General features: G+C 35.5%; 5 protein-coding genes across 5 annotated transcripts; 2 read left to right on the top strand and 3 right to left on the bottom strand.

Annotated features, from left to right (window-relative positions):
• Positions 1–953: 953 nt before the first annotated feature.
• On the bottom strand, positions 954–5,732 carry LOC125192004 (NADH-cytochrome b5 reductase-like protein). Its single transcript, XM_048089454.1, has 13 exons — positions 5,469–5,732; positions 4,602–4,644; positions 4,261–4,336; positions 3,147–3,206; positions 3,019–3,069; positions 2,541–2,595; positions 2,380–2,450; positions 2,245–2,296; positions 1,928–2,005; positions 1,732–1,821; positions 1,540–1,653; positions 1,332–1,397; positions 954–1,258 (listed from the first exon to the last, which is right to left on the bottom strand). Exons 1-13 carry the CDS (start codon positions 5,613–5,615, stop codon positions 1,202–1,204), a joined length of 960 nt encoding a protein of 319 aa, XP_047945411.1. The 5' UTR covers positions 5,616–5,732; the 3' UTR covers positions 954–1,201.
• A 4,120-nt stretch (positions 5,733–9,852) lies between these two features.
• On the top strand, positions 9,853–10,775 carry LOC125197287 (zinc finger Ran-binding domain-containing protein 2-like). Its single transcript, XM_048096011.1, has 3 exons — positions 9,853–10,243; positions 10,406–10,476; positions 10,566–10,775. The coding sequence occupies exons 1-3, from the start codon at positions 9,939–9,941 to the stop codon at positions 10,577–10,579; spliced, it is 390 nt and encodes a 129-aa protein (XP_047951968.1). The 5' UTR covers positions 9,853–9,938; the 3' UTR covers positions 10,580–10,775.
• A 3,959-nt stretch (positions 10,776–14,734) lies between these two features.
• Positions 14,735–15,936, top strand: LOC125194180 (xyloglucan endotransglucosylase protein 1-like). Its single transcript, XM_048092252.1, has 3 exons — positions 14,735–15,074; positions 15,153–15,346; positions 15,430–15,936. The coding sequence occupies exons 1-3, from the start codon at positions 14,808–14,810 to the stop codon at positions 15,803–15,805; spliced, it is 837 nt and encodes a 278-aa protein (XP_047948209.1). The 5' UTR covers positions 14,735–14,807; the 3' UTR covers positions 15,806–15,936.
• A 1,045-nt stretch (positions 15,937–16,981) lies between these two features.
• Positions 16,982–18,521, bottom strand: LOC125194179 (F-box protein At4g19940-like). The gene has a single exon (XM_048092251.1). It carries the CDS (start codon positions 18,458–18,460, stop codon positions 17,279–17,281), a length of 1,182 nt encoding a protein of 393 aa, XP_047948208.1. The 5' UTR covers positions 18,461–18,521; the 3' UTR covers positions 16,982–17,278.
• Positions 18,522–20,074: 1,553 nt separating this feature from the next.
• Positions 20,075–20,515, bottom strand: LOC125193622 (LOB domain-containing protein 24-like). Its single transcript, XM_048091455.1, has 2 exons — positions 20,363–20,515; positions 20,075–20,290 (listed from the first exon to the last, which is right to left on the bottom strand). Exons 1-2 carry the CDS (start codon positions 20,513–20,515, stop codon positions 20,075–20,077), a joined length of 369 nt encoding a protein of 122 aa, XP_047947412.1.
• Positions 20,516–24,013: the final 3,498 nt, after the last annotated feature.

The following is a 24,013-nucleotide window of genomic DNA, read 5'->3' as shown; positions in this document are numbered from 1 at the left end:
GCTCCGGTTGAGGAGTTGGACGAGAACTTGGACCTCCAGATGAGGAGGCTGCTGATTGAGGTCACTGAAAGCTACGAGAGGTCGACCGACCCGATCGCCAAGGGGATGTACTTCGAGCTCATGCAGAGGCTTAGGGGTGAGCTGGGGATGACGGCGGCGGGGGGCGGAGATGGGGATGGAGATGGAGATAAAGCGGCGGCGGGGGACGGAGATGGAAAAGGAGATGAAGCGGCGACGGGGGACGGAGATGGAGATGAAGCGGCGGCGGGGGATGGAGATGAAGCAGCGGATTCCGATGATGCCACCGAGTGAGCGGCGCCGTGTTTTTTTAGTGTTTTTAGTTAATTGTCGCTGTATAATTTTCCCCTACTTATAATACAACGAATATATTGGTTTTTTTTTTTTTTTTAATAAATGATATTTTTTTCTAATAATGTGATTTGTGGCTGTGGCTAGACAAGTTTTTGAGGCTGTGGCGTGACTGTTCTGCCTCTATTGTAGATAGACACTCTAATGACTAAACGGATAAATTTTTTTTTTTCAAGTGATATGTTTATTTGATTGAATGTAAACTTTTAATCATTTTTCATTAATACGTGTATTATTTTTTTCATTAAGATGTCGCGTTTGTTATCTTAGTTGATATGGTTATGTAACTTATGTTTTCGAAATGAGAATTTCGATTACTTCTCTCTTTTTTGTTCTTTTCTAGCGACAATCTACGTTGATTAATTATAAGAAAAATATTCACCGATTAGCATTACAAATGAAAAAAATAAATTTTACACATTTCTTTAATCAATAAAGAACCATCTTTATTCACTTTTTTGTTAAGAAAAACAAAGACCATATCGTTCGTGCATGGGTTAATAAAATTCAATTGACTAACGTTTATAAGAGAAATTAGGATGAACTTTTACCCCAGTGGTCAAATGCTTAGCCAAAGCCCAAACTCATCAAATTTGGAGGACGAGTTTATTGATCTTTCAAAGACGTTTGGTTCCAATCAATCCACGCTCTATAAATAGAGAAATGCTAATACAAGTAATCAAACTAAAATTTCAAGAACTCTTCCTTCAATGTGGGCAAGTATAAGGAGGAGCAGCTTTCGTCATCATGGATCCACTTTGAGGTTTTGCATTCAACATGCATAAGCATATAGTGTTACAAATTCATTTATTTCATCAAAATTGGCACTCACTTAGAATTTGTAAACCATATCTTCAGTATACCCAAGCTCCTTGAGGATGCCCTTCAGCTGCCAAATCAGAAAAAGGATAAGGATTCCGCAAGGAGAGAGATCGAGGGTTCAAGGGTTTAAAGATGTGTACCTCTCCTTGCGCCCGATCTTTCTTGTCACCGGAAACATGACTCATCATTCCAGGAGGGCCGCATACCTGACCAAACAAGCAAAAAGTTCTTGAACAATCGAAAAATTGTGAAGAAAAAACGCCAACTTTAAAATTGAAGAAATGGGTAGTTTTAGGGTATGCTTACACCTTGAATCAGAGTCTAGCTTTGATGGAAGAGAGAACTTACAAGAACGAGAGTATCATTACTAGGGCGTGGCAAGCCTTTCACTACCATTTGCTTCGATACGAAACCCTGACCTCCCAACCAATCCTTAGTTGGGTTATCAACAGTGTAGAATACCTACAAAATGCGAAAAAGTATAAACAGATAAGTATAAAAGAAAATAATTTGAGACTTTACACAGTACTAGTGATGGACCTTCAAGTTAGGATTGCTGGCAGAAAGTGTGTCGAGCTTCTTTTTGAGAAGTATATCATCAGGAGTAAGATTAGCGTAGATCAGAGAAACCTGAAAGGAAAACAGCATTATCCAAGTTGTCCATATAAACAATCGACTTTCACAATGATTTATTTGTCGATTCAACAAAACCAGAAAGCTTTGACTTACAGCCTACCTGAGTATTATCATCAGGGTTCTTAAGGATGGCATCTATCACCTGAAGCATTGGAGTAATTCCAGATCCTCCTGCAATCTGAAATATAGACAAACATGCTGTGTAATGAACTACACTACAATAAGTAAAATTGAATTTGAACTCTTTTTGTTTTGAGGGATCAGTTGGGGTATCTAGAAAGAACTCTGACACACTCAAGGGGTCAAATTTATTTGCCCACCTAATAAGGGGCATGAGGCTGTAGTAGCATTTGATGAAAAAATTTTAGTATGGAATGAAATGGAAAAGATGATAGAATAAAATATCACTAATCTTACCATGCCAATATGTTTTTTCATATTTGGACTATATCTGAATTTCTCAATGGGCCTGCCCATAAAAAGTGTATTAGTTAGTAGGCAAGTCAAATGAGTAACCTTAACTATAGCTATTAGCTAATGGTACATACTTACCCTTTCACTTCAACCACATCTCCTGGCTTTAAGCTAGCAAAATGCTGACTCATTTTACCTTCTGGGTACACCTGTAGAATGTCAAAACAAATTGATGTTCTTTTGAGAAAAACTTACAAAAATGAAAGATATGCATATAGATCTATGTTCCAAAGGAATACCTTGATGAGCAAATCGAAGTAACCCTTTGCATCTGGATCTGAAATTGGAGTGTAGCTGCAGAACAACAAGCTTCAGAATTAATTTTTTTACTACAGTGCTGGTTGATCTCGGGGTACACTAACTCGTGATGCATCTCAAAAAATACAAATATCTTGCTCTTGCAGATTTATATTCAACAGATATATCCTCAGATTGGAATGGTATTAAGAATGTGAGTGATTTAGCTTATCTTAGAACTCCTAGTTGCTTATTTTGGTTCATAATCATAGAACTCGAAATGTCCAAATTAGATGCAAAATGTCATGTATGTAAGGTATAAAACTTTCAATTTTATGAACATGAAGGCAAAAGCCCATTAGAATAAATATGTATATGCATAAACCTCCAGAAGCATGGCTGAATATTCTAAGTCATCATCAAGTCAAACATAATATAAATACATACATGCCATCTAAAAATAGTAGTAGTATGACTTACGGGCGAATCACATATTTGGTTTTCCCTTCAGCATTTTGACCATTTGGGGCCCTACAAGACATTCAATGTTGAGTGATCATTTTATATACAAAGAAGTGCATAAGATGTATAAGTTTCTGAGTGAGTACCTTGTAATAAGGCAGGATGCAACATGAAGACCTAACTTCAGATCAGGATCAAACGAAAACCTGCCATTTATAACAGAATAAGAGTCACCCTCAGTAAAACAATTTGAAGTCAGATGCATTTTTCAGCAATTCCTCTGCAGTAAAAGATTCCCTGAAATGTGGACATAATTTCAAATTTATAGAATCAGTAGACAAGATTCTTTGAATGTTAATTGCCATGCCTCCCCTCTGGCTTTACCCGGGCCAGGGCACCATCTCCAACCCCCTTGCTTTATATCTAGCACAGTAACAGTTTGCATTGCATTTTCTTACTAGCACATTAAACTTTTCAATTTGCTATTGGTTCTTAGATTATTCTACCAAAGTTATCAACCAATTTACCCCTAACCATCCAAACTTTACCTTAATTTGGGATGATTTTTACTCTTCTAGGTTTTTTTATAAAGTTCTGGGAAGTCTAGATACTAGATCTAAGATATTATTGTGGTCTATATTGACATGTACACCAATAATAGGAACAATACTGATTTTATTACTAACAATATCCTTAAGTAGATATTCAAAGTGACTGAGGTCAGATTATTCCATGAGTATAGAATCTTTGCCAGGAGACTTTGAGCTCAGATTAACTAGAGTCTGAGACTTTGAGCTCAGATCAATCAAAACACAAACAAACGGATCCCCAAGTCTTTTCACAAGCATAAGTTACTTTGAATTTCTTTTCACAATAGTGCCGGATGCCGCTCACAGGATAGGATATTATGAGTCAATACTGTAGGGGCCGGCCTTTTTTACTGTATTCATTTAACTAGAGATATATACTAATCTCCATATCAATTCAATTCCCATAGATGCACTCATACATACATACATACTATAAATATGACGAATATCTATTCAGAAACCTACAGCGTAATGAAAGCAGAAATGGGGCAAGTTCCGCGCTTAACCAGTGACATACGATAGCCTAATTTAACTTCAGCATTTACATATATTAAGTGGTATACTAAAGCACCAAATGACGATTTCAGTTACAAGGAAATATTCTGACATAAGGGAGAACTAGGGGTCTGAGTGCATTACTACTTGAGGGGCCATAAGATAATAGGATAACCTAAATAATTGAGTATTGTGGCTGGCCTGCGCCTTCTCTTGGAGCTTGAATTCAATCCATTTATCAGGATTTAAGGCTGAAAAGAAAGAAAAACATTAATTGTTTAGGGGAAAATTGTTAAGATAGTGCAGAAAGAAATTACTTGCAATCTTACTTTTTATTATTTCACATTTTATGTACAAAATTTCCCACTTTAATTATATAACAAAACAAGCACGAGGCTTAGCTCAATCTCAGTGAAGATTAATATGATTTGATGCACAAGATTTGAGTTTTAGAAATCATTGAAACCAGTTTGAATTTATTAGTCAGTAGATCCAGTGGGAGGAAACAGCACGTACCAGTTTGTGGTGCATCTTTTTCATTGAGTTCATCTAAGTACCCCTGAATTACACACAGCAAATATCATATACTGAAATAGGCATAAAGCAAATAATTATATAACAATCACTTTTTACATATTTGGTTAAAAAAAGCATGAAGACTTGATTGGCCGAGCATCAACAGTAACATACCCTCTCAGGAAGTCAGACAACAGCATAGTTACAGTGCGAAATCCGTTTTTACTTAAGATCCCCAAACATATGTAAATATATGAAAATATAACTATGCACATGAACAACACACACAGACAATTGCAGAGTAAGCAATGCTAAGTAGCTAGTATTCAACATGAATTTAATAAAAAGACGAACGGCTAGAAAGCTGTTCGGAGTTTTATCCATTTTATGGCATTTGCCTGGTTAACAAGTAATATCATTTGCATTTCCAGTGTTACTCTGATTCCTCCATTTTGTGATTATAAGTGAATAAGTGATGTTGCAGCAGTTAATTGACAACATATATGCAATCAACAGAAACGATTTTACAATTCTTAATCTGTTACTATTTGACTTCCACACTCCCAATGTAAAATCCAGCTGAGTGAACACTGACACATGCATTTCAATTCACTCTCTCCAACCACTTGCACAAAAGTGTAACAACGATTCACATCCAAAATTCCTGGACTAAGGACAACACTAACCATATCCAAGCTTGATCGCAAACAGAAAGCCGCGGAAATATATCAATTCAATAAAGCAGTTCAGCGGAAGAAAACAAACAACGGATTTTCACATAAAAAGGCACAATTCGTCGCTCAGCTTTTGATTACATTGCAGCAAACCTCATTCGGTCACATTATGAAAATCGAAATGAGAAATTACCAAATTCGGCGACGAATAGAAGTAGTAAGCTGAGATTCCACCGGAAATGGCGGCAAGAGCTCCGAATCGAAGGCGAGGAGCGGATTTAGTCTGGCATCCGAAAGCGATCGGGGCAGCTTTTGCGAGTCTTCTGAAAAACGTCGCCATTTGAGACACCAAATCCGAAATCGGAGAGTGGGAGAATGGAAATATGGAGATCAGTGGCTGTGTATCGGTTGTGAGGGTTTTGGAGCTTTGAGTTTTTGGCAATTTAGTCCTTCCAACTAATTAACGAGAACCTTGTCGAATTCCTATTTCATTTTTATTTTTACTAAAATCAAACTAGTACACCTTGGTCCTTCAATTAGTGTCCTATTTTGACTCGGATTTTAAGAAATGTAATGAAAAGTGAGTTGTAAAAGTTACTTCCTCCATTCCCTATTGGGAGTCACTCTTTGACAGGGCACGGGTTTTAAGAAATGTAAAAAAAAGTTGGTTGAAAAAGTTAGTGGAATGTGGGACCCATTTTTTTATATTGGTTTTATAATAAAATGTGAGTGAATTGAGTTAGTGGAATGTGGGACCTACTTACTATTTAAAGTAAAAATGAAGTGTGACTCTTAATTGGGGACGGACCGAAATGGAAGAGTGTGACTCTTAATGGGGGACGGAGGGAATAGTAAATTGTGGATCCTACTTTTATATACTAGTATTAGTTTTGTAGTAATAAAATGTGAGTAAGAATGAGTTAGTGGAATATGAGGTCCACTATAAAAAATGGTAAAAAGTGAAATGAGACAAATTTTTAGGATGGACGAAAATGGAAAAATGAGACAAACTTTCGTTGATGGATGTAGTAGTATTTATACACTATTATCTCCATTCGTAACCAATAATCACATTTTTAATTTATGTCCTTTGTGAGAAATACAGTTATGAATGGGATTAAAGTGATATAGAGAAAATCATTATATATTTATTGTCTTCTAAGTTATATTAAGATCAATATATTTTGATCTTAGATAGTAGGAGTATTTGTTTATATTTTACTTTACTTCTTAAATGGAGTAATTTGTAAATTTTATGTCTTATTTTAAAATAAAATCAATATAATTGTAAGTTGTTTTCCTTGTTATTGCATTAAGTTCAATTTACGCATTTTATATTTCATATTTAAACGTATAGTTATAAGTTAAAAATTTGAAAATGTAATTTAATCTTTTTTTAAAAAGGAAAAAGATAAATGTACATAAATTGTACATGTACATAATATCTTTAAATTTTTAAATTTAAGTGAATATAATTAAAAATTAATTTTGTTATTTATTGTACTACATGTAGCAATAAAAAAGAAGTGATATAGAAATTTTATATCGAATCGTAACATGATTTCGAGCTTGATTTGAATTAATTATACAATATTTAGTAAAAAAAAATTTATTTTTTTGCTTAAATATATACATATTTGCATAAAAATTTAAGTGTTTTTCGAAGTGTTGCAAAATGATTAGTATGAAATTTATTTTAAATCAATTAATGTTTATAAAATGATTTTCAATGTAAAATGATAAAAAAAAAGTTCGGTTATGTACTTACAAAAATAAGTCCCGGAAATGGAATCGGCGGTTGACAGTTCCTAACTGAATCACATTCCTCCTTCATGGCCCGGTTAATTATGGTTCGTGTCTTCTCACACTGGAACCAATGGTTTTTTAAGTGTGGGCATTGCTATCTGATGCAGTTTTGGTGGGAAAAGACCAATATTTTCAAATTTTTAGAAACATGGAGTGTTCATGCTTGATGGATTTTGGTTATTTGGAATCATTTGAGGGTGAAAACATTTACTATTTTCTTTCATTTGTGAATATAGTACTACTCAATTGCTATACAACTTTGATTTTAAGATTTAATCGAGATTCAAGAAACTAGGATTTTTTCGAATTTTCATTCTGTTTTATCTTTGGTTAGATCATTTTTATTGGGCTACAACATCACTATCCACCACTAGGCCAGCTCTATATCTTATGTCACAATCACAAAATGAGCTTTTGGAATTACACTAAGCAAATAATCAGTTAGAGAGTGATGAGAAGAACAAACTGCTGTCAAAATCCTTCTTATTATGAGTATCCAATAATGCAAAAGCAGTGGCTATTTTTCTCATCACCCACAATGGAAGAAGATGTGGATTCTTGCAAGTATTATTGAGAGAATTAGACCACTTTCTCATCTTCAGAATATAGAACAAGTCAGCTCTCTAATTTTGATTTCAAATTTATTTATTTTTTAGGTGTGGAGTAGAATATAATATTCATTTTGTCTGGTGAAAAATGGTGGTGGTTGATGATATTCTTCCTTATCAAATCCTAGGTAAAAATGAATTGGTTGCCATGTCAGCATATTGGGCCAATATTCACACTCAAAAGGGACATCAAAATTGATAGATACAGTATGTCAAATCCTTATTCACATTTGATCATTACAACAAATTGATGTGTTTGAGTTTGGATTACTTCAGCCTATCTAGTTTAGACATGTTCTGATTAACTTGCACACATGTTGTTCTCAAGTAATTTGATCATGTTTAAATGTACTCTTGTGTCTAGTCAATCAATTCAAAGAAATCAAATAGAGAGGAATATTTTTTTTATAAAGAAGAAAAGACTCGAATCACCCCGTAGAGGGCTAACAAAGAGAACAAGATCCCGTGCAAGAGCAGCGACACAATATTTTGCATGGATGAAAGAGAAAACTCTGGATACCGAACTTCAGTCCACAATCCGAGTCTCTTCCCGACATCCTAGTTTGATTCGTTTTGAAAGATTACTTTACTCCTCAGACATAATGAGATCTCATAAAATAGAACTCCAAAAATATTCTTGAACCAATAGAGAGGCATGTATAAATGGAACTTTTGCATGTATCTATATGCATATAGTCATGTAATACTAACTAATTATAGATCAAAAATTAAATATTTCCAATCTCTATTACACTAATAATATATTGCTTCTTAATTTTGTTGTGTGACATGAAATTATTGAATTGTTAGTGCAGTTGTTTTGGACATGAATTTTTTTTCTGCAGAATATACTCTTATCCAGTTGTGACTAAGCTTCATCTCACATGATTTTTTCTGTTGATCAATTTGGCTCCCTGATTTCTTGCAGATGTGTGTGTGATTGAAGAGAGAGAGAAGCCATGCATTTCATAGTATTGTGACAATAAACACAAGGGAATATAATATAGTATCTTGTGCATTATTGCAAGAAAAAGAGATGCTGATTGAGTAAGGTGATGAAGACCAATGCTGGCAAAATGTAACATCTGCTAGTGGACAACATCTTCCATATATCTTCAAATGGATTTATATATTGAATTATTGGTGTGGAATTTGTCAATGCATTCATATAAAGAATCAATTCCACCATGTGAAAATGTCTACATGTTTTCCCCCGGACCACGTAGTCCTACTCATGCATCGATCATCGACACGTTTATCGTCCTATGTGGCATCCACGTGGCGAGGGAATAAGCTGACGTGTCCATGCAGCCCCCCACCTCCCAAATAACATCTTCCCCTCATAACACCTTACCAGAAATGGGCAAGGAATAGAGAATAGCATTTTCAAACTCTTTCCCCCTTGCAATAATGCACAAGGGAATCATCATCCAAAAAGGTTGCATTATTTCATTATTTGGGAAGAGAGAGACACTTGTTGATACTTAAGGGAGCTAGTATGTGCATAATGGTCTAGATTTTTTATAATATTATTGGAACTATCAAAACGACGTCGTTTATAACTATAAAAACTTTCATGCTAACACGGAACTTGAACCACGTCGTTTTATAATTAAAACATACATTAAAAATTTAAAAATAATTTGAACACCCAAGAGCAAGTTTGAACTGATAAAACTAGGGCTAATAAACCGAGAGAAATTGGCTGTCCTTGATGAAAAGATTGAGACGAAAGAAATCGCGATACTGTTTAACGAGATAACTGTCTAGTTTTTCAAGAGCATTGAAACCGCTTCATGGATGAAAGCAGAACCTCGACACTGTAAGATTTTCCAATTTTCTTCATCATGCCCTACCTAAAACTCTTAAATATTCTTTATATAGGACGGAGTATATATTTTTGTCCTTTTTGAATTGAATTCCTGGCTCTGCCAAATGTGGTTAGCTTTGTGCCGAGCTCCAAAGCCTAAAATAAAATTGTTTGATGCCAAATATGTGATGTTTGCGTCACTAAACACGTACTTAAACAGTAACTAATTCAGGTAGAGTCGGGTCACACGTCTCTAGCCCCTAGGGCCATGGAGAATGGCCCCCACAACAAAGTCCATTCCACTAGTATAAAACCCCCCACACCAACTCATTCTCCAAACCCACCAACTCCAAACAAAAAAACACTACCTTACTACAAACAAAATCCACCTCTCATTTTCTCAATTTGAGAAAAAACAACAACAAATATATACAAGAAGATGAGCAGGCAAGGAGACTGGATGTGCGGCGCGTGCCAGCACCTGAACTTCTCGAAGCGGGACTCGTGCCAGCGGTGCGGGTGCCCTAAATATGCCGGAGCAGCCGAGGCGGCTGCCTACGCAACCGCATTGCACAAGAGCGAAGTTTTGGCGGGAGACTGGTATTGCGCGGCCATGAACTGCGGCGCACACAACTACGCTAGCCGCACCAGCTGCTACCGATGCTGCGCCTCCAAAGACTATTGCGGTTATTCCACCGGAATCATGGCCCCCGGCTGGAAAACCGGCGACTGGATCTGCTCCAGGTCAATATAGCAACTTATTTACTTTTTTTTTAACGACCTTTGGCCTCAGACATTACCAGCCAACTCACACACATCTTATTTACGCTTTCTAATTTTTCAATTTCTTCACTCGTAATATATCTTTAATTATTATTAACTATATTTTTAATGGATGTGAAACAGAATTGGATGTGGCATGCATAATTATGCTAGCAGAATGGAGTGCTATAAATGCCAGACACCTAAAGATTATGGTATGCTCTATAGTTATGAAAATTAATTCATGTAACGTTTCTATTTATATTTTGGTTATTTATTTATGTATTTTTTTTTCCCTTTTCAGGAGGTGCAATGTGATGTGATGATCGTCACTGGATCACATGACTAAGCTAGTGACTGCAACTCTCTTTTTTTTTCTTGATTTTTGCCTTTGTTTTTCTTCTTTTGATAGTAGGATTTTGTCTTCAAATGTTTCATCCAAAAATGTATGCTAGCTGCTACATGTTTCTGGCATGGATGGATTGTTAGTGAAATCTCTTCACCTTTTCCTCCATTTTCATGATTTTTTCCAAACTAAATTAACAATAGCAAAAACGGATATCTAAATGAAAATTGAGCAACACTGAGTTTCATGCAAAAAGAAATATAATTATTCCATTAGGGACACTATAGTACGCGCACCCTCACGGTGTGCACGTGTCAAACTCGACGCGAAACCGGGTTTGGCCCAACCAAAAGAAGGGGAAAGTATGGAGACTGGCAAGGGAGGGTAAGGTTGTGCGCATCAAAGAGTTTGTCTTATTCCATTAAAAAAAAAACATTTCAGTGTTGGTTGTATATATGGAAAACGATTGTTCAATTTTTTCCTTCTTAACCTCTGGTCAATTTTCTAACGACACAAACCAATAAGACTGTATACAAATTTTAAGGAAATTTTCAACCTGAATCTTATTTACACGATCAAAATAATATTGGTAGTCCGAATCCAACCAAAACCCTAATCGAAATTGTCATGTTCTGAGTAATTAAGTCGACTCGATAAGGACACAAACCCGATAAAAATTGACAATAGCTTATTAAGTACTCTTGTGTATGTTTACGTCGAGTTTTCAAGTCATGTCCAAAATTGTCAAGTAGAATTAACGAATTGATTTCTTACAAGTTCAACTAGTTGAAATATATATGAGTTGTTGATGATGATAGACAGTAGATAAGAACCAGATGCTCGCTCTCCTACTTTAAGTCGATATACGAGTATGAATGCTACGTTGCCAGATTATTTGCCAACATGTCATTACAACATTGGACACCTCCAAACCTATCACATGAAACCGTTAATATATTCAAAATAATTATAAGATTCGATGTATATTCGTCGTGAAATTAATGTCATTCGATTAATTGGGTGACAATAACCTATATACGCTATTAGGATACAAGGGATTTTATTAATTAGGAAATGGATATAAGTTTGAAACCAAATTCTTACTCTAATTATGTACTAACACACTTTAAAAGGTTGTCCCACACACTCCCATCTTTATCACTTTGGGAAGATTCCATGGTGCTTAATTAGTTAATACTATCAAATATTGATGGCCATTGATAATTGGACAAATGACTAGAACTTTTAAAAACCACAAATGAAGCTTAATGGTGTAATTAGGTTGTTAGCACAAGCCCTTGACAACTAACAAGGGTAGGAGTGGTTCTATTCATAGCTCCCATTTACTCACCTTTATTTAATAATAATAATCATTATTGCTATTAATAAATATATTATATTACTATATTGATTCTAATGTTACATTTCTTTGTTAATTTTTCACCATTTTCGTTTACCACAAAAAATCAGCATAATCAGATTTGTCTTACTTTATCGTCCTTAATACTTTAACCTTTCTTAAATTATTTATTTTATTCTTCTCTTTATTTATCTAATACTAGTATATTATTTCTTCATTTAACTTACAAACACTCACTTCTTAATCTTTTTTGTCCAACAAAACCTAAGATGCGAAGGATGGAATATTATTTTTAAATAAGAGATTTTTTTTTTTTTGTAGATGGCTGAAATGACAAAACAAGAATATTTTTATAGACAGGTAATATATATAGTACTCCTACCTTTGGTGGGCTGTCATGATCCTAGGGGTAAAGGCCCAATATGCATTTGTATTATAGTCGACTCGTAACATCAACATTATAGTCTACAAATGGGAACTTTAGATGAGTTATTTGCTTGTTTCAAAAAATTATGTTTCATAATATTAATAATAATAGTTCATTTCATTATATGATATCTGTTGTAGGTGGCCGACTTATGTATCTAAACATGGAAAAACAAATTCATTGCATAAAATAATAGGTGTAACTAAACATGAAGAATGCATTATGTCTTTATAATTTGCTTTGAAAATGGAAATTACTACTTCCTCCACCCCATAAAGATATGGACAATTAATATGGCACGAGAATTAAAACAAAATTGATAAAGTAAGAGAGAGGAGGAGAATGGTAGTTAAAGTAGTGTTAGTGGATAATGAGACTCACATTATTAGTAGTGTATAATGGTGGTATAAGTTGCAAAGACAACAAGATTTGGATGTCGCTATTCTACCATGGTTCATTTGGAATGTCGAAATAAGGTGGGTCTTTCTAGGCTTGTACACGAATTGAGATTTTGAAAAAAGGAAACTTTCTGGCTACTTGGCTTGTGGACTCGAGGTTAGTGCCATGGTTTTCCTTTCTCTTCAGAACAAGCTCTCGAAAAGTACATGATTTGAGGAGATGGTCAAACAAAAGACAAAATCCATAACTCGAACGAACTGGGAAATGGTCTTCAAGCTTGGCCACTTTATCATTGAGTAAGTTATACTGATGTTGGTTTGTTTAGTCGTTTTTGTAGGTTTGTGTTAGGACTTTTTATTGAGCTATCTTGTTTTTATTTTTTGACTTGATTTTGCTTTATCTGTTTGGTTGCCTGCTTGTGTTCTTTTGTAGGTTATCAAAAAGAATATTACAAACATACTATCAAAAAAAGAAGAATATTACAAACAACTGAAATGAGAAAAACTACAAGATTTTACTTGACAAAATCTTGAATTGGCCCAAGACTTCTAAAAACTGAATTTGTCAAGAGATCAAGACTAAAATTCATAAAACTTAATCTTGTTTAATATATCAATCCAAACACAGGCGTCAATTCATCTTATAATCAACATCTTAAGCACCAATCAAAAGTCGTTATTAAAGACCATAAAATTCATGATGTGGGATTAGTTAATTAGTTCATGAACCTTCATCCCATAAACTGACGTGGATGGTTAATTATTTGTCGCATCAATCTTTCTCCTAATCTAACAAGGATTGAAATCCTTATCTTCATGTAGAGTAAGTTGGGAACACTAAATAATTCATCATTCTTGGATAATCATCACAAAATATTTAACACAAATTTATATGAAAAATATCTCAAACCTTATGGTAATCGCTACAACGTTTCAATTTTAGCTTAAAACTATACTGAAAAAAAATCTGACCATGTTATCCCTGGAACTTGAAGGATATGATTGGCCCGAAAACACTATCGTTGAGACATTTTCGTCAAAACGCTAAAACGATTGGACCGAATCGAAGATTTACCCAAAATAATTTGCCAAGAAAAGAGAGAAAATATAACACAATGTGTCACGCCATTGAAATGAATTACTTATAAGAAAGCAACACTTATTGAAAGACAGTAGTTGACTAAAGAGTTGAGACTTGAGAGTGACACAAATTGGTGTTAAGTGGGAAACTTAATTATTTGATAAGAAGAAGATAACGCCATTTTATTATGCATGCCAAACCACACAATTAAAACAAACAAGTAAAAATAGATAGTCTCACTTGATCACATCTAAGTTAATCCCACCACTAATAAGTTACAAAAACAGACTAATCAATGCCAATAAATCAAAAATACTTCCCAAAAAAGATGTTTGCAAGTATCAAGACATGGTAAATCTTACAAAAAAGATGTTTGCAAGTATCAAGATTAAACTTCATACGTACCCGAGAAGGCTCGAACCCATAACCGATAGAGTTCAAACGCACCTCCATCGTCGTGTCAAGCTCGTCTCGTTTTCTATGATGTGGCCACTTACTTGTTATTGTCTCAACTTGCCAGAAGCAAATGATGTCCAGCTGCTTAAAACCCCTATTTTCTAAGTTCAGAAAAAAATAAATCAGTCATCAGCAGACAGCTGTGAGAATAACCCCCAAACACACCCATCCACCCACCCCATCTTCCTTGAAAGCTAAAACTAATGTCTATTTCTTGATAGAATTCACCAAACTCCCACCCTTTTACAAAAATGCTAAAAAAATTGGGTTTCATGCATGAAGAATTGATCACTCTCACGTCGTTACCTTAGCTGTCTCTTCTCCTATTCCATTTCCACACGCATGCATCCCTTTCCCACCAAGTTATGCATTATTTCACTTCCAAAAACACCCTATTTAAACCCCTTTCTTCACTCTCATGCTCACCACCAACTTCTCTGATACAATTCAAACCAAGATTAAGTAGTTCTCACCTCAGATGAAGAAGATGTTGCATCTGATTCTGCTATTGCTATCAGCCTTTGCTGGGGCTGCTCTCGCTGGCGGCAATTTCAACCAAGATTTCGACATCACGTGGGGCGAGGGCCGGGCAAAAGTACTCGAGGGTGGGAAGCTTCTTACCCTCTCCTTGGATAAGGCTTCTGGTTCTGGATTTAGATCCAAGAACCAGTACCTGTTTGGGAAGATCGACATGCAGATCAAGCTCGTTGCTGGTAACTCCGCTGGCACTGTCACGACCTACTATGTAAGTATATGCTCTTTCTCAACTGAACCATATGGATCATCTGCTTACTTAGTTCTCATCTTGCTGCTTCTCTTTCAGTTATCTTCCTTGGGGTCGAACCACGACGAAATTGACTTTGAGTTTCTGGGGAACCTCAGCGGGCAACCTTACATCCTGCACACAAACGTATACACACAAGGGAAAGGTGAAAAGGAACAGCAGTTCTACCTCTGGTTCGACCCGACAAAGGACTTTCACACCTACTCGATCTTGTGGAACCCTCTCGGCATCATGTAATTTCTTCACAATCCTTCTTATTTTAAGGTTTCGGGTCCTCAGTTACAAACTGAAACTCAAGTGGTGTTCGAATGTGCAGATTCTCAGTAGATGGAACTCCCATAAGACATTTCAAGAACCAAGAGTCGAAAGGGATATCTTACCCCAAAAACCAGCCGATGTGGATCTTCTCGAGCCTGTGGGATGGGGAAGATTGGGCGACAAGAGGGGGGCTCGTCAAAACTGACTGGACAAAAGCCCCTTTCACAGCCTCCTACAGAAACTACAACGTGCTGGCTTGCACTAGCGCTTCCGGCTCCTGCTCCTCGTCTGCCAGTTCATGGTTCTCGCAGTCACTGGACAATACTGGGATAGAAAGAATAAAATGGGTGCAAAAGAACTACATGATCTACAACTATTGCACCGATTCTAAGCGCTTTCCGCACGGTTTTCCACCCGAGTGCTCCATCATATGATACAATACCAGAATTAGAATACAAGCGATAACCACCTGCTGCACACATGTATGTATACAAGTGTTTGTTTTATTCTTTGTGATGAGTTGAATAAACATAAAACTCTTAAGCAGTAAAGCGAGCATTATGCATACAGATGTGGGATTCACACAAACAGATTCAGCAATGTTGACACAAAATCACACTGTAACTGCACAAAACATCTTATGAAGAACTACTTATCTGAGACAAATTAAGAGCTAATGGTTATGGCACCCAAATCGGACAAGTTTTAGTTATCATATGACATGGCAACACTTTGAAGTCGAAGCTGAATGCTTCGAGTTGCAAGCATTAAAAGGCCAACATAAGAAGATTATACTGCAGAAGAATGACATCAGAGCTTCACCTTTTTAAACCAGAGTCGGGGCAATAGCCTGGAGACTGGAGTGCTCCTATATTCTGCAAAACGAACGCGAACTGAGCAAGAACAGATCTCTAATGAGCGAAAGGGAGCACTCCTTAGAATTCACCATCATAAACATACCCATTTTATTCATTGAGCGAAGACAATTACAATAAGAAGGGCAAGAGTGTCAAGAGAGCTATTATGTAAGACAAAATATTCATCAATAAATCCATGAGCATGTACACCCTGTTTCTAGAACAACATTCTCTGTTATAATCAGGAACATGAAGTACATGTTTCTTCAATTTCATAGAGAGTTTCACAGGAAAGAATACCCCCTAAGCTAGTAACGAGAAAAAAAGAGAACAGAAAAGGGAGAATTTGAGACCTGATGCCAAAACATATACAGCCATATAGATGGAATATGAAGATCACAAGGTAAATGCTGATTAATAGAGAATAAACGAAATGGAAAACCACAAGCAAAATGAAATAATCCCATGGAGCTTGCAAGTCAAAGGCCTGTTCAGTCTGCCCGAGTAGACGTGTTGATTGGAAATGAGTACAACTATCATTCCACGATTGACCTCGAAGATGAGATATAAACTTCAAGTGAAGAAAAGTCAGAAGATTAAAGTAATAGAGTAAGGCACCTCATAAGGCAGACAGTCATATATAGCTGAATCAAAATGAATTTCCATACAAACATGCCAAAGATTGATTCATTTTAGCATCATCACGAGGTGCACGTTTACATAATACACAAAACAAAATATCTGGCGATCGTATGTAAAAGGAAGAATTATAACAATTCAAGTCAAATACAATGTCTTTCATAAATCATACACCAACTAATCACTCTTAAAGCATAACAACTTGGCTATCAAAGACCACAAGAATAATTGTCCAAACGAAAATATGAGAAATAAGCATTTGAAAACTATTATAGTCTGGTTTCCCTTAAGAACCCAAAAAACAATCCCTAACAATTAGGATTGAATTTGGAACCAGACAATATCAGGACACAAGAAAACAATCCTGATTATAGGCATCAGTTGAAGTGCCCGCCCCACTAAAATTTGGCATCAAGCATCAATATCTATTAATTTTTTCAAGGAAAAGAAGCTCTCAGTGCAAAGCCGAAGCCAATTCCACTCCCCAGCAATCAGATGGTCCATCCTTTTGATGTGCTTCTTCTTCACGTCGTAGTAGTCAAGACTCTCCTGCTTCGCATCCATCACAATCTTCCCGTCCCGGTAATCCAACGGAACGATGAAGTTCAGCATGTCACTAGTATACCCATTCATCAAAATACTATACTCCTGAACCCACTTGTGATTCTCAACATCTTCCAACACCCATATATCCATAGTCATCGGCCGTGTCTCACTATCCACCAAGCACAACCTCCCTCCTAGCTCCACCAGAAACCACGTCCCATTCGGATCAAAACGGCCCTCGGGAGGAGACACAGTCCCAAACTCCCCCTTCTCCAAATCAAACGACACGATAGCCTCATCCCCCGGCTGATTGTACTCATCCCAAATCATCCAATAGAACACATTCTCCACCAAAACCCCCCAACCACGCACCACAAACGGACAATTCGCATCCACCACCTCCCACGCGCAATCCTCCCCGTCCCTCAGCCTCAGCACCTCACACCCAATGTCATAATCCACATGTAAGTCCAAGCTCCTATCAAACAAATGCACCAAAACATACTCCCCCCTCTCCTTCACATACCCCATCCCCGCATTCACCTCGCCCGACGTGCAACAGCTCGCCTCGGGCAATTTCATCGTCACCTGCGTGCTAGGGTTACAAGCGTAGAACCCGCTATCACTCACAAAGCAAATCAGATCCCATTTCGAAGGCAACATCTCAATATTGTTCTCGTAATCGTATAAATGCAGCGAGAAATCAAGATTTTTCGAAACCCCATCGAAGCTGAGGGAGGAGACATCAACCCTAGTGCATTTATTGGGCAGGTGCGTCTTTTTCACTAAGACTATGTTCGGATTGGCGAGAGAGAGCTCCCTGTGGGCGGAGATGAGGTGAGGATCGGTGATTAATTGAAGCCATTCCTTGGAAACGGATTTGAACTTACCCAGGGATTTGACCGGCAGGCGGGAGAGGATGTTGATGAGCAGATCGGTGGGGAGGGAGGGGGACATCGGAGGGTCGTCGTGGGGAGAGGATAATGGCGATGCGGGGGGAGGGGAAGAGGGCGGCGATGGGATCCGCATCGGTGGCTTTTTCTTCATCTTTTTGGTGCTGATTTTAGCAGAGAGAGACGGAATAATGGACTGACGACGACTTTGTTGAAAGGAAAGTTGACTCTGTCTTGTGTGTGTTTCTGTGTGTGTGGAAAAAAAGTGGGAAAAATCAGGAAATTAATTACGTTTACTGTATTCGAGTCGTTTCATCATAGTTGAGGCAAAATTTTTCTGCACGAAAAAGTTATCATATATAGATATGACTCAACTATGAAAAAACTTACAAAAATAAAAAAATGACTCAACTATAAAAAAACGGAGGGAGTAAAATGATATTCATATTAGCGATATTAATATCTTGATTCGAAATAATCCAAAAAAAAGAAAAGAAAATAAACCAAAACAAAGTAAATACATAGCTCAAAAAATGTCTGGTTATTCCCAAAAATTTTGGGCGAATTATGGCATATTCCATTAACTATAAAAAATATTATTGGAATTCATCTATATTTTAGTACTATGATTTATGAGATCAATATTCTTAATTGTTATTTGTTAGGCGGATACTATATAAATCTAAAATTGCCAATAAATTATTAAAATATTTTTGATGATGGGTAAGTGATCGAATGAAATTTTTGGAGATAATACGTATTCCGCGAATAGTAGTCACATTTTTTCATTTTAGTCCATCTGCGAAAAGAAGTCCCGATTTATTTTTATTGTCCCATATTCCACTAATCATTCTACTTGTTATAAATTTTGCATCTCACACAACAAAATTTTTCTTCGAATAATGTTTTACCATCTGAAATTTTCTTTTTCTTCTTTTTAATTTATATCTCATTATATACATTAAAAAAAGTGACATGTCTTTTAATACTAAAAAAAATGCATCAATGTTCACAGTCACAGTGATATACCGTACACGTTAATGCGTAGTAGTATAAGAAGAGCACGACAAGCCGACATCTATGCGATTTTGTATATTGGACAAAACAATTAAATACTCCTATAACAAAGATATAAAATCTCATTCTTATTTTATAATAATGTTTCTTTATTCACATAATGTTTCTTTTAATACTTTTTGGGACGTTTCTTTACTTGCATAATGTTTTTCGTCTAAATACACCATCTATCAATTTATTACACAGTAACTTGAATCAAATGAAAATGCTCTACTTTAAAGGATTGAGAGAATAGTTGATTTTGAAATTACCACTCGAGTGTTTATGTTTTAAATTACTCTCATCATAAATTCTTTAAGTTTTGTTTACTTAACTGTAGTAACTAGTTTGCAAATTATATTAGTTTAGTTTTTTTCCAAAAAAAAAGGAGTAGTTGTAAACTCCCTCGTTGAAAATTTTAAAAATACCGGGACTTCGTTATTGATCATGAATGTGATTTCAATTTTACAAAGATTAATATATTGGTCGGTCATAACCGAGTAAACGATTTTTCCACTAATCAACAACCACTTAACTCAGGTACGTTGCAATTTTGAATTTTGTTGTGCGTGGAAGTCGTTCTCAATCATAATCGAGTATAGTGCTCACAATATCTAGTTATTATTTGGTTCCATGAAACTTATTATTCTATAAATAAAAGACATAAAACTTAAAGAAAAATGATCCATGAATTATAAGGACGAGTGATAACTTATAACATAGGAAGAGATTGGTCAAGCAAATAGGAAGGTTGGAGAGCAGTGGTAATAGCGGCCTTAATGGTAGCTAACTGGTACTCGGCAATCTTTAACTGTTCATTCAACTGATCGACAATCCCAGCACATCCGTAAACAGGATCCTTGATCCTGCAGTAGGCCTCGTAGCATAACGTGTTTGCTGCTTCCCCCCGATAACTCACTGGAAGATCCTACTCGTCTCGAAAAAAAAAATCGATATTTGCATTTACTAGAAATATATGAAAATGTGTATTAACTATTACCTGAAGTATTTTTCCAACATTGCTAGCGCCAAAAATCTTGTGAACATAAGCAAATCGCCGCGGATTGTTTGAAGGAAAATATGGCGCGAAAATGCAGTCCGACGGGCATCTTCTCCTCAAATGCTTGCACGCTGCGCACCGGCTAGAATTCATCCTATTCCAATGTAGAATTACGTCCCTCTCTTCCTGTATAGTGGAGTAGTATTTGCTTATCAAGAAGATCTAACATTGGATTTTGATTTCTAATGCTACATTTTATAGTGAGAAATAATTTTGTAACGGCTATGTCTTTAAATTGTGTTAATTTCACTAAATTTGAGATTCCATACTTAGGGATTAGATGGCTCAAATCATGCACAATTTACATAATGATTTTATGCTTTCCTTTTTCACATATAGTTGGTTTCACATTGCTGTATGGTAAGTGCTAACAACATTTTTCCTATTCATATACTATAAAAAAGTTTTGTGGCTACACTATAGTAGAATAGTTTGGCCATTTTACAATAGTCTCCACGTATAAATATGTAATATTCGAAAAACTAATTATTATCATATATTCATATTTAATTAAAATAGCATCACAATTCAAAATAATCCATAAAAAACATTTGTCAATTATAAAGCAAAACAAATAATTAGGATTATGTAGTTGAGAAAAAATCGTGCTATATAATATTTTGATATGACTTTTTCGAGCATTTCCTTTTACTCTGCCGACATCTATTGTAGATATTAAATTTCCCATAAATAACGAAAATATTTTTGGTGATGAGTAATTAGTCTTGTAATGATATTTTGGAAACAATATTGGTTAAGGGAAAATCTAATTACATTAACGTTACTAAATTTCAGTCGTTAAATTATTTTGACAAAAACTACTACTCCTATAATGTGTGGTTTTCCAACTCCATCAAAAGACCATCACTTTTATTTTTGGGTCATTTCCCCACTAGTATGATTACTTTCTATTTTTACTTAATACTCAGTGTTACAGAATTAAATTGAACCACTTTTAGAGGGTAGAGAGCAGAGCCAGAGCATATTTATTTGATTTTTGGAATTACTACTTCTGTTTGTACTTTGTATTTTGAAGTTGAAATAATGGATCAATAATGGTAACAATTAGTAGGTGATACTCCCTATAATGGAGTATATAGCAAGTTGGAAATTTTTCAATAATGGAGTATACAGCAAGTTGGAATTTTTCCCAAATGGGCTATATAGCTGTTATGGACTACCAAATATTAAGATACTAGGCTGGGCTAGATAATTGTTACGAGCTCTCAAACAAGTGTTAGGGCAAATTGCCAAGAAAACAATGAACCAAACAAATCGTCAAGTTTGGATTCATTCTCGATTATCTCATGGTGAAAATTTTCAATCGCCTATATATAATATATTGTTCATATTTCTACACTAAACAATACTTCTACCATCTTTTTTTTAATAGAAATTGTTTAATGCATTGATGGTGTTGTTTATGTATGATTTTTAGGCTGACATGTTACATACCCCATAATTTTATAATAGAAAATCACTATTATCATGAGATAATTGAAAATAAATCCAAACTTCTTGATGGATTATAATTTCACCAATATGTCCTAAGTATTGAATTCGTGATGATGAATGTGATTCCAAATTTACAAATATTAAAGTTTGTTGGTAGAAAAAACATTTATAGCAAAAAAGGTGCACATTGGTTAGGTAGGGGTGGGGATCACTTGTTCTAAATGTCACTAGTGTAGTCAACATTAATCTAGAGGTTTCCTATGCTAGCTTATATGTAAAATAAAGTGTTTGAATGTTATTGTTGAGAGATCTTAAACAATATAAAGTATTTTTAAAATGTCAAATTGACCCAAAAATTGGAGTGATTATTGGTCAACGATGTTTTATTGGAGTATAGCTTGTGAAAAATGTTTCTATCGCAAGTTTAAAATTTATATTTCGGAATAGAAAATGAATTTGAATGGGGAAATTGACATGAATGTCATGGAATGCTCATTGATATTCTAAATTTGGAAAAGTAATGGAGTTGGAAGTCAATTGTTTGTTAGAAAAGTAATTGAGTTGTAAGCCTGACATGTGTGTGTTTGTTTAACGTGAATTTCGACATCAACTTGGAGTCGAATAGAAAATCTGTTAGGAAAGGGGTTGTAGCCTCATTCTAAGAGGATTATGATTGCGATCTCAATTCAAACGCGGCTTGGCCCAAGCCGCTGTTAGGGAGATTTAGAATATTGAACAAAACGGAACGGATAATCTGAAAGTCGTGATGAAATTACTTTCACATCAAATCAATTTCGATGGTTCTACCAAAATATTTGATCGGATAAAATTCAGAGAAAAACAGAACTATCTAATGTTGATATCTGAGAAAGAGCGTACAGAATCAAAACAACAATCGATCAGATTTAATCAAGATGAAAAATCGTGTTTCAACAAGATGAACAGGTGCGTCTGTTAATTTCATAACCGAAATTAACTGATTTTCAAAAGGTTACCGAAATTGCAAACTAGTCCTTTGACTTTCAGAAATTACATTTTCGGATGAATTTCTCACACAGCAACTTCAAAAGGTTACCGAAATTTCTTACACTGCCCCTTGGACCCCGCTACCCGGGGCTGCGTTGGACCCCGCTACCCGGGGGCGTTGCCCCCGAACCCCCGTTCATCTAACATCATAATGAATTCAAATAACCGTGCACTCCGCACCTCCAGACTTATATGATGTCTCATTATGACAATACTGATCAATCAAGTTAATTCAATTACACTAAAATATCCAACAGCCGCAACTGTGGTTTGGACACACTAGATCACACTCCATGTGTGGTCCCATGCTACACCGTGTACCATGCAATGGCACTCTGCACTTTGCACCGCACCTGTATAAACGCGGTCCAACCCTATTTTTTTAGTTAGTGCTCTAATAACCGAATGGTCATAAATGAGGCTACATAATAAACATGCTTTTTTCTTATAATGGCATGATAGTAGCTATTAAAATGTTAGAAATATTCAAATATTTTAAAGTAATAAACAAATTCAATATTTAGAAGATAAAATGTCGTGTTTAAAATGAAAGCTATCCCCAAAAGAATTTTCCTTTCTTAATCTAGAAGTTGCAAAATATGATCACGGGACGGAATCACCCAAACAATTCATATTATAATGAAAAGTCACATCTTCTTAATTTCTTTTTAAAAAATAAGTGAACCATTCTCTCTCAACCTAACAACAATACAAAATCATATACTAATAATAATAAAAAAAGTAAGTATCGATTAGTTATCAACTTAATCGATCATTATTATTTATGCATGCGTTAGAAGTTTGAACCTAAATTAGTCAAAACAAACAATCAAATGACATAATCCACTACACCATACTTACGGCATGAGACACGCATATAGCATTAAAATAAACAAATATTCAACGTGCCAAATACTATTGTAATTTTCACTAATATTTCTATAAGTACATTAAATACTACTCCTTGTAAGTTGTAAGGAATAATTCTCTTTTTTTTGGAGAATAACTTTTATCAATCCGATTTAATTAATTCTCTATTTATCAAATGCGCTAAAATTTTTCACAAAATCAGTTTTTTCCATAAATTCACTACAAGGGACAAGTTCATGT

The sequence above is a fragment of the Salvia hispanica genome, chromosome 6 (genome assembly GCF_023119035.1).
Source record: "Salvia hispanica cultivar TCC Black 2014 chromosome 6, UniMelb_Shisp_WGS_1.0, whole genome shotgun sequence".
Lineage (NCBI taxonomy): Eukaryota > Viridiplantae > Streptophyta > Magnoliopsida > Lamiales > Lamiaceae > Salvia > Salvia hispanica.
Note: the sequence above shows the minus strand (reverse complement) of the source record. Positions and strands in the feature narration are given on the sequence as shown.

Coding starts and splice junctions, on each gene's coding strand:
- LOC125193622 (XM_048091455.1), bottom strand. CDS start 20,515: ATGAATTCTAGCCGGTGCGCAGCGTGCAAGCATTTGAGGAGAAGATGC. Junction 20,291..20,362: donor ATGTTGGAAAAATACTTCAG/GTAATAGTTAAT, acceptor CGAGACGAGTAG/GATCTTCCAGTGAGTTATCG.
- LOC125194180 (XM_048092252.1), top strand. CDS start 14,808: ATGAAGAAGATGTTGCATCTGATTCTGCTATTGCTATCAGCCTTTGCT. Junction 15,075..15,152: donor GCACTGTCACGACCTACTAT/GTAAGTATATGC, acceptor CTTCTCTTTCAG/TTATCTTCCTTGGGGTCGAA. Junction 15,347..15,429: donor TGGAACCCTCTCGGCATCAT/GTAATTTCTTCA, acceptor TCGAATGTGCAG/ATTCTCAGTAGATGGAACTC.
- LOC125192004 (XM_048089454.1), bottom strand. CDS start 5,615: ATGGCGACGTTTTTCAGAAGACTCGCAAAAGCTGCCCCGATCGCTTTC. Junction 4,645..5,468: donor TCTATTCGTCGCCGAATTTG/GTAATTTCTCAT, acceptor TGTGTAATTCAG/GGGTACTTAGATGAACTCAA. Junction 3,207..4,260: donor CACAATACTCAATTATTTAG/GTTATCCTATTA, acceptor TATAAATGGCAG/GTTTTCGTTTGATCCTGATC.
- LOC125197287 (XM_048096011.1), top strand. CDS start 9,939: ATGAGCAGGCAAGGAGACTGGATGTGCGGCGCGTGCCAGCACCTGAAC. Junction 10,244..10,405: donor GGCGACTGGATCTGCTCCAG/GTCAATATAGCA, acceptor GATGTGAAACAG/AATTGGATGTGGCATGCATA.
- LOC125194179 (XM_048092251.1), bottom strand. CDS start 18,460: ATGAAGAAAAAGCCACCGATGCGGATCCCATCGCCGCCCTCTTCCCCT.